The 10,448-nt window shown below is 40.7% G+C and overlaps 1 protein-coding gene across 1 annotated transcript; it reads left to right on the top strand.

The window, feature by feature from the left end:
• The first annotated feature begins 14 nt into the window (after positions 1-14).
• LOC143838775 (uncharacterized) lies at positions 15-9,840 on the top strand. The gene is made up of 2 exons (XM_077340644.1): positions 15-224; positions 5,810-9,840. The coding sequence occupies exons 1-2, from the start codon at positions 202-204 to the stop codon at positions 6,723-6,725; spliced, it is 939 nt and encodes a 312-aa protein (XP_077196759.1). The 5' UTR covers positions 15-201; the 3' UTR covers positions 6,726-9,840.
• Positions 9,841-10,448: the final 608 nt, after the last annotated feature.

The raw sequence follows: 10,448 nt of genomic DNA, 5'->3' as shown, positions 1-10,448 counted from the left end.
TCCTCTACGCCTAGTAGAGTCTTCTTGTATGTTGTGCACGACTGAACTCTGCTCGTTTCCCTACAGTTCTCCGAAGGCGCTGCATACACGTCGACTTGAAAGGGCGTCTGTAGCCTTTATTATTTGATCTCTTTGGCATCAGTTTCTTTGCGCCTCAAGTACTTCCTGTAACTCCGGACAAACAGAACGGTAACTGAAGTTATGATGAAAAGAAAATGTGGGAGGTAAGCGTTATTTAGACGCCTGGAGCAGTCAAATCTAGACAGCAACACCCCCCCCCCGTAAATATTATTGTCGATTATATAATAATTGACAGCTCGGTGGTGCCCAGAACAAACTGCCTTACCCGCTGCTTTTTTAAACAAGGAAACAGGATCCAGAATTTAACATATGAAAAGAGAGATGATACTGTGAACCTCACTTTAGATTCTTAATCCGAGTACTATTTTCTGAGCAGCTATCCACTTTAGGTTACTAACGACCATCTTATGCCTATAGCACACTATATTAGTTTCATGTAATCTATGCAATAGCCTGCAATTGACTCAAGGGCAAAGACAGCCCTTTTTTAAAGGTATTAGAAAAACTTAACTGCTCAATATAAAACCAAATGAAGCAGGCTGCCCACTACAGGGCACCTTACAGCCCGTATTCATTCCAAAGAAATCTCACTGATTTCATTCTGAAATAAGTATACGTAGAGTTGCACCTTTTAGTGGTCCTGCAGGTACATTTATATTCACTAGAGTAAATTTACATATGCCTCTAACAAAGATCTAGCAGGCTCCTCATGATTAAATTTAAAGAGCTGTTTCTTCCCTTTGTACACACAGGTGTGTGTAAACACAGACTGCTATAACATTATCCCGGAATTTTTGTGCACATCTCCCAAAAGTGCTCAGATTTCAGAAAAGGAGGGCCAGAGAGTAATATGGGAGGCAGCCACAGACCTTGTTAGCAGCTGTGAGACAGCAGGCTTGGGAACAGCAGCCTACAAATATATATATATTATAATAATATTCTAATTGCATGCAAGAGGCTCTGGGACAGAAAGGGTTAAGAGAATTCTCTCAGGTACACTTGGCAGTAGCCCCATCTTCCCATCAGTAAGATGTTGAGCCTCTGGCCATACTTACACACACCCTTAGAACTGCAACACCCTTTTTGGAAGTGAATCTCTTGACAGTAAATAAAATGTACCTACATGAGTGTGTCATGTAAGATGTGCATCTGTTTTTGTAAGTAAAATGTATCTTGTTACCATAGATCATCTTTGTACTTTGAACAGCATTTTTCTCTCAATGGCCCATTATGCACGGCCGCCGAAACGGCGATTTTGAGTCACAGAGAAGCAAACCGCTTATGCACGGGACAGGACGCAACAGTGGCAAAATCCAGAGTAACCGATTATGCATGCGGCGACCCCGGCGCTGCTTCTGGTTGCGCCCTGGTCACCCGGAAGCTTTCTTCCGCGTTTCGCTAACATGGCTTTTTCGGCGGCATGCACCGAATCTGCGGCCGGTTGCAGCCGGCGCCGTGCGTTACCGGTGATTTTAGTCGCCGCCATTCCACCCCAAATGCGCGCTATCCCTTCCCCGTGCATAGAGGAAATTCGAAGCTTCTGTGCTTCCTGTCACTTAGTCTTTTAAAAACATTTAATCCGATTGTTGGCCCAAAGTCCATCAAGAATGGTTAATCTTTTAAAGATATGAATCTTGTTGTTGTTGTTGTTCCTGTATGGGAATTTTCAAGTATGAAAGTCTCCCTGTCATCCAGTGACTCCATAATATTGATCTTGGCAACCTCTTTTTTGATTATCCAAGAGTCCAATTTCTTGCCTTTCTCTGTTGTTTTTTTCTTTCTCTAGGATTCCAGCAGCTCCTTTTGCTTCACTTCCAATACTTTCATTCCTTATAATGTTCTGGTGTACTGGGCTTGTATGTGCCCATTCATGGAGTTAGCAGACGGGAAGAAGCACATTTTACTGTGACAGGGTAAAAGCAAGAATGGGCATTAAACAAACAAGAGTACCACAAAAACAGTGGGATGCATTATAGCAAGGTGACCAGATTTTAACATTGGTAAAGCAGGATACCATTGACCGAGAGGGTTCTTGATTAAAAATTTGGTCTATATGGAGCAACAAAAAGTTTCATAGAACGCAAAAATAGTATTGTAATCTGGTCACCTTACATTATAGACATTTAAGAATAATATTTTAGAAATGTGAAAATGGGATTCCCACACCTTTATTAACCCTTTTCAGGCCAAAATGCCTCTGAACCAGGCTGAAATTGGCATTAAACAAATACCAAGCCAAAATGCCTCTGGAACCAGCTGAAATTGGCATTAAACAAATAACAGTACCTAAAAAAACAGTGGGATGTGTTTAAGGCACTCCAGAACAATATTTTGGAAATCCAAACACAGAAATATTGTGCGCTTATTAACCTGCTTTGGGCTAAAATACCTCCAGAACACCCAGGAACAGGTTGGAATGAGCATTAAACATACCACAATACAGCAAAAAACAGCGGGATGCAATAAAGGCACTCCAGAAAAATATTTTGGAAATCAAAACACAGAAATATTGGTAACAGATTAACCCTTTCCAGGCCAAAATGCCTCCAGAATGTGGGGAAAGGAAGGAAGTATTCCATAGTTGCATTCCAACCTGAGCAGAGGTTTCCAGAGAGGTACTGGGTAGTTGTTGCTCATGGGTTCAGAAGTGAACAGAACAAACCATGGACCACTTAGAGGCTTCATATTTGCAGTGCTTCTCCCTGGAATGCAAAACCTCACAAAACTTGCTGAGAACATAGAGGGGCAGCCTAGGGAGAGATGTCACAAGTAAGTGTACCCTGTGACTGTGCTTAAAGTTCCAAAATATTGTTCTGGAGTGCCTGGAGGCATTCTGACTTGGTAGGTTCCACTTTTTCATTTCTTAAATAAAGTTGTGGGAGTTCCACTTTTTTATTTCTCAGATATTGTCTGTAATTCATCCTCTTCTTTTTTGCAGCATTCATGTTTGTCTAATGCCTATTCCACGGTGTCCCAAATGCATTTAGGCCTGGAACAAATTAATAAATGTATGAGAATTCAATTTTTTTCATTTCTAAAATATTGCTTTCAGTGTCTATAATTCAACCTACTATTTTTTGTGATACTCTAGTTTGTTTAATAGCCATTCTGGGATGTTCCAGTGGCATTTTGTTCCAGAACAGGTTAATAAAGAGACGAGAGTTATACTTCTTCATTCCTAAAATATTGTTCTCAAGTGTCTGTAATGCATCCCCCTATTTTTTGTGGTACTCTTGTTTAATACCCATTCTGGCCTGTTCCATGGTGTTCTGGAGGTTTTTTTGCCTAGTAAGGGTTAATAAGGGTGCCGGATTTCTGCCTTTTCATTTCTAGAATCATAGAATCATAGAGTTGGAAGGCGCCATACAGGCCATCTAGTCCAGTGGTCCCCAACCTGCGGGCCGCGAAGGTCATGGCGCCAGGCTGCGGCTCCCTCTCCCCGCCCCCCCACCGCAGTAAAAAACTTCCCGGGCCGCAAGCTTGCAGCCCGGGAAGCTTCTTACTGAGGGAGGGCGGGGAGAGGGAATCAGGGCCGGGCCGCGCATCTCGGGCACGGCCCAATGCGCGGGCGTGGGCCATGCGGGTGCGACCCGATGCACGGGCGCGGCCCGATGAGCGGGTGCGGCCCGATGCAGAAAGGTTGGGGACCACTGGTCTAGTCCAACCCCTTGCTCAATGCACGATCAGCCCAAACCATCCTAAAGCATCCCAGAAAAGTGTGTATCCAACCTTTGCTTGAAGACTGCCAGTGAAGGGGAGCTCACCACCTCCTTAGGCAGCCTATTCCACTGCTGAACTACTCTGACTGTGAACAATTTTTTCCTGATATCTAGCCTATATCGTTGTACTTGTAGTTTAAACCCATTACTGCACGTCCTTTCCTCTGCAGCCAATGGGAACAGCATCCTGCCCTCCTCCAAGTGACAACCATCCAAATACTTAAAGAGGGCTATCATGTCCCCTCTCAACTTCCTTTTCTCCAGGCTGAACATTCCCAAGTCCCTCAACCTATCTTCATAGGGCTTGGTCCCTTGGCCCCAGATCATCCTCGTCACTCTCCTCTGTACCCTTTCAATTTTATCTACGTCCTTCTTGAAATGAGGCCTCCAGAACTGCACACAGTACTTCAGGTGTGGTCTGACCAGTGCCGTATACAATGGGACTGACATTTGTGATTTTGATGTGATGCCCCTGTTGATACAGTCCAAAATGGCATTTGCCTTTTTTACCACTGCATCACACTGCCTGCTCATGTTTAGCTTACAATCCACAAATACCCAAAGGTCTCGTTCACACACAGTGTTACCTAGAAGCGTATCCCCCATCCAGTAGGCATGCTTTTCATTTTACTGACCCAGATGCAGAACTTTACACTTATCTTTAGTAAATTGCATCTTGTTCTCATTTGCCCATTTTTCCATTGTGTTCAGATCTTGTTGAACTCTGTCTCTATCTTCTGGAGTATTTGCCAGTCCTCCCAAAATATTGTTCTCAGGTATCAGTAATGCATCCCACTTTTTTTTGTGGTACTCTTATTTGTTTAATGCCCGCTCCAGCTTTTACCCTATCCCCGTTTTGAGCCGTATGGAGATTCCTCTGCAAACTGATACTGGATTATCTCAAGGAAGAATTGTGCACAAAATTATTTGGTAGGCTGTTTGATGAAACTATGCATGAAGGTTTTCTTTAACAGTTTCATTGTTGGATGATGGTTGCAATCCAGGGACATATGAACTATGAAATGTATCCATAATTAAAGTGAGAATTATATATTTTAAGGGTATCTTATCTAAGCTCCCAGGCTCTGTTGAAAAACTGATGTATATAAAGTCAGCTCAGATCTGGTTAATCCATACTTAGTTCGTTTTCATTTGACTATCCCAAAGATTTAAATAGTGACTAATCTTTGATTTATTAATCTGAAATTCTTAACTGCAAATTTGGGGACATTTTCTTTAATTAGGTCTGACTGGATGAATCAGGCAAAATGTCACACCGAGAAACTACGTTTGCAGATTTAATATACTGTCACACACACATACAAAAACCAAACTAGTTAACTGCATACTGAGTAGGCTCATCTATTTTTCACTGTTGTACAGATTTAGATACAAAAGTGCCATTAGAACTAATAGGAGTTTTGTTGTGTGGTCAAGAGTCAGCTCCATTAAAACATAGAATCAGCTAACAGATTCTAATTTTTTATTATGTATTAATTTACAATTTTATGTGAAGTTTATGCTATTAATATTTTATACCTAATTATATAAACCTCAACATCCCACATTTAAACAAACCTGTAGAACAACTGTGCTCTTCAGAGTTTCTCCTCTAATACTGTGGACACAAGGTAGATACTCTAGTTTCTGATTTAATCAGATTATTGCTTATAGCCATGATCTACATAAGATCGCTAATTATTAAGACACATTTTCTGATGTTCTGTTTTCTTTATCAAAAGAATATCCTGCTGCCCAGTTTATTATTTTAGGTGACCTAAAAGTTCAAATTGGTTCTAATAATTTAATTCTAGGCACCCAACTGGGCTATGAAAATGAAGATATACTCCCACAGTGCACTTTCCTCTTCTCGTGACTCCAAGGATGTCTAGATTAACAGAGCTGATATCCAATTCATGGAAATTTATATTACTTATAACGTGGTTTTAAATGGTTATCCCTCTTCCCTACTAATAATGAGTTTACTTTATTTCTCCTCTTGGCTGTAGCATAGTTAACTCCCCATTGTGTAAGCTGAAGGATCCTCAAAAACAACTAAGAGGCATGAACACAAGGCCTGCAGCACTGAAGACAGGAGAGAAGGAACTATCTATTTCTAAAATGCTACCAAATAGCAACATATGTAGGAGGAAAGGAGTAATAACCTCCCTACAAAAAGGAAATCTAAGGAAGTCAAAGCTGACAAATCAACAGAGTACAAGAATAAATCTAAGTAAGAGTTCAAGGAATTTAAGCCTATCACCTGTACAGACTATTCAGACTTTAAGAGCAAAGAATAGCAGCTACAAAGAAAGCCAAATAGACTTAGATCTCTCCCTAAACACAAGTGAAGGGAGACCAGTAACTCCTGACTCAATGCCAGCTTTAGAATCCACCTTCTGTTCAGCAATGGAGGTGAGTCTGAGGAAACCAGACCCATTTAAAGGCCCGGAAATGGAAGAAAAAAATAAACCAAGGGGGTCAAGAGATGAACTTGAAGCAAATCCTCAAGGAAAGAGAATAGAAAGACCCATGGCCTCATCACAGCCAACAGATCACAGAGAAGATTTTGAGTTGGACTCACAAATAATTCTTAGTACTTTGCTGAGCCAAAGACAAAACAACCAATCCAATACTAAATCTCTGGCCCAGGAATTTTCAGAATTAGTAAATAAAACACCACACGTTGCATCCAGGGAACTTTATAAGATGAGTGAAGAAAAGAAGCTGTTGTTAGATTCTTCACCTTCCACCTCATCCCATAATACGCCAAAGACCAATGCAAACGTGGAAGGAAAATCTCCACAAGCAAAATCTCTCCAGGAAGATCTTAAGACCCCAGAAGGGGAGGAGCTCACTCAGACCAACTCTGATCCTTCTCCCCAGTGGACGCAACCTGAAGAACCAGCTGCAAGAAATGATTGACTATTTGGAGACCATTCCCACCCTAGACTTCGGATAGCATCCTGGAACATTGCTGGATGGAAAAACAAATCCGGAGACTCTGATTTTGCAGAATTCTTAACCTCCTTTGATTGTATTCTCCTCCAGGAAACTTGGTTTCAAGAAAAAATTCATCTCAAGGGATTTACATCATTTAACTTACCAGCCTATAAAAATGAGCCCAAGGGACGTTACAAAGCGGGCATTTCCACCTTGCTGAAGATTGACTCTGTTGCTAACCCTTCTATTTTAGGCTGCTGCCAATATTTAGCTATGGCCATCCTATTGCACTGGAATAATTCCTCACTAATAATAATTAATGTTTACCTCCCTCCTGCCCAGAATTATTTGACTCTCAACCAAAACTGGGCCAAATTTTCTAATTTTATATTTTCAATATATAAGGACCACTCCTCAGCACAATTCATTATTTTAGGAGATTTTAATGCTCGAATTGGCACTAATAATAATGATATCTTTGCAAGGTTGGGGTTTGGGGAAGATGAGGACTTACTACCCTCCATTTGGCCTTTGAGGAACTCTAAGGACAGTGTCATTAACGAGGCAGGGATCAAATTAACTGAATTCTGTATAGAGCACAATTTTCTGATATTAAATAGTCAAAGCAAGTTTCCCACATCTGCAGATTTCACATTCACGTCCCCTCGAGGACAGAGTGTGATTGATTACGGATTATGCACTTTTAACTGCTTCCAAAATATTTCTTCTTTCTCTATAGACTCACGTACTGAGAGTGACCACCTTCCACTGACTCTAAACTGGGATCATACTGGGATAGATGTTTGCAGTCCCAGTGAATCTATACCAGCAGTTCCCACTGAATCTTGTTTGAAACGGATTAGATGGTCCGCTAAGATGGAGAAAGAGATCACATCTCTTTTGGAATCTGAAAGAATGATAGAACTCCGGGAGACTTTAATTAACTCAAGCTCACCTATGACTGCTGTAGAGCTGTATTCTCAGATAGTTGACCTTTGTGGCCTTAAAGCACAACCAGTCTGTAACAAAGGCAGCAATTCCTCCTGGTTTGACCAAGAATGTCATATCTCAAAAAAAAACCTGAGAGAGCTATTTAGACAGGCCCAATCGTCAGAGGATCAGACTATTATCCACAGTTACTTTGAACAAAAAAAACAGTATAATTATCTTATCCGAGAGAAAAAACGGCTTTACGCTCACGATAATTGGGCCCGCCTATTTGACATTGTTAAATCCAAAAATTCCAAAGCATTCTGGTCAGCTGTAAGAGGACCCTTGAGGGGAAAAACTGATAATTTAGAACTTATTATTGCCCCCCAAGTTTGGGTTGATCATTTTTCTGCTCTATTTAATGTCCCAGCAGCCCCAGAAAATCTGCTGAATGACTCCATCCCAACTAATGTCCCTAGATGGTCCCCAGTTTTGCCTGACGAAGTAGAGGAACTAATTCTGAGCCTTAAGATAGGCAAAGCCCCAGGCCAGGATGCCCTATCAGCTGAACTTCTAAAAAACAACCCTAAATGGTGGGCTCCACCCTTGGCCAACTTATTTACCTTAATTGACTTACATGGGATTGTCCCAAGTTCTTGGTTGAATTCAATCATTGTTCCCATGTTTAAAAAGGGTGACCATAATGACCCTAATAATTTTAGACCTATTAGTTTATTATCAATTATAGGTAAGATTTATGCAAAACATCTCGAACGGCGCCTAACTGATTGGGCTCGCTCTCAAAGAATTATAGGTCCTGAACAGATTGGTTTCTTGCAGGGTAACTCTACTATAGATCATTGTTTAACTCTCTCATGCCTGGCCGAGAAATATACGTCCCAAAATGGTAAGAGGCTATACACAGCTTTTATAGACCTTAAAAGTGCCTTTGATAAGATAGATAGGGATATGCTCTGGAATAAATTGCAATTAATGAGTATGGAACCGAGACTTGTGTTTCTCATCCAAAAACTTTATGTGTCCACCTCCTGCCAAGTCCGGTATTCTTCAAAGGGAGACTTAACCTCTAAGATCTCAATGACCATTGGAGTTAAGCAAGGCTGTATTCTGGCCCCCTTGTTGTTTAACTTATTCATTAATGATTTAGCGCAAAAACTGGAACCTATTAATGGTCATCCCCCAAAACTTGGTTCCCAGCATATTCCTTTGTTGTTGTATGCCGACGATACTACAATACTCTCATATACAAGGGTTGGCTTACAACGATACTTATCCACCTTTTACCAATATTGCCAAGATAATAAGTTAGTAATTAACTATGGTAAAACAAAAGTTTTGGTTTTCTCTAAGAGCTGGCATGCAATGACTTGGTCTATTGGAGGCACTTCAATAGAACAAGTCAAAACATTTAAGTATCTAGGTGTTACCTTCCAATATAACCAGAAATGGAGCTCCCACTGCCAACGAGCTATCAATCTGGCCAAATCCTCATCTTCCTTGATAAAACAGTTCTTTTTCTCTGCAAAAGGTAACCAGTTTATTCCTGCAGCAATTAAAATTTTTAATGCCAAAGTAATGTCCCAGCTCCTGTTTGGATGTCCCTTATGGGTTCCTGCCTTTAATAAATCTATTGAGGGTGTTCAATCTGCTTTCTATAGGCAAATTGCAGGGGTTCCCAATTGTGTCTCCTACCATGCCATTTGCGCAGAATTTGGCCAAATTAGGGTAGAGACAGGGGCCTGGATAGCTCCTTTTAAATTTTGGGTCAGACTGTTTTTTAGAATAGAAACTGGCAGCCTTTTAACTTGTCTAAAAAGTGACCCTCTTAAATTTCAATGGTTCCAGGCTATTGAACAAAAATTAGCCTCCATTGGCATCGATCTGAACTCCCTACTACCTCTGGAAGAAAAATGTATCTTCCGGATTATTAAACAGAGAATATTAGACCATGAGCAGCAGGAACTCATACCTACCCAGCCTCAAGTCTGCTCAGCAGCATTCTTTGGCATCATTATGCAGAGAAATATTATTCCTACATATTTGCATCTCCTTGATGTCCCACCCCTGAGAAGAGCTTTTCTCCTGGCACGAATGAATGCTTTCCCCTCAAAGGTCTTAGAGGGAAGATTCCACCATATCCCATACCATGTGAGACTCTGTCCGTGTGGTTCTGGTTGCCCTGACTCTGTCTCACACATTTTGTTAGATTGCCCCTTATATGAGCAGTGTCAGGATGACAGCTTTGTTGCCTTGCTGGGAAACAAGCCTTCTGTAAGTAAATCTATGACCTTGCCATTTCTGCTCTCTGACAAAGACCCAGAGATAACTATTTTAGTTGCCAGAGTTTTAACTAAGATGCTTTTATAATATGCTGCCTACCTTGTATTTTATCTTTTATAGTTTATTTAATCATTTTAAGATCTATTTGGTTATGTAACCCCATTTTACTATTTTGTTGAAATTTTAAACCCTACTTTTATATGTATTATACATTTTATGCCAATAAAAGGTTACTGACTGACTGCATAGTTAACTATTGTACTTGTTCGCCTTCCAAGCTTAGTGATGTTAAATATTTTTTCTTTTGGCTCTTGAACAGAAAGTGACCATCTCCCTCTGGAGTTGGTGTTACCATGCAAAGAACTAATTCAAAATCCTGCTATCTTGATCAAGACTCTGATGAGAGGTTAAAAAAGTATTTGGTGTCTCCCTTTGCTTGAGGAGAATTTAAATTATTTCCTTGAATCAGAAACC

This window comes from Paroedura picta, chromosome 1 (assembly GCF_049243985.1).
Source record: "Paroedura picta isolate Pp20150507F chromosome 1, Ppicta_v3.0, whole genome shotgun sequence".
Lineage (NCBI taxonomy): Eukaryota > Metazoa > Chordata > Lepidosauria > Squamata > Gekkonidae > Paroedura > Paroedura picta.
This window is presented reverse-complemented; position numbering and strand designations above follow the sequence as displayed.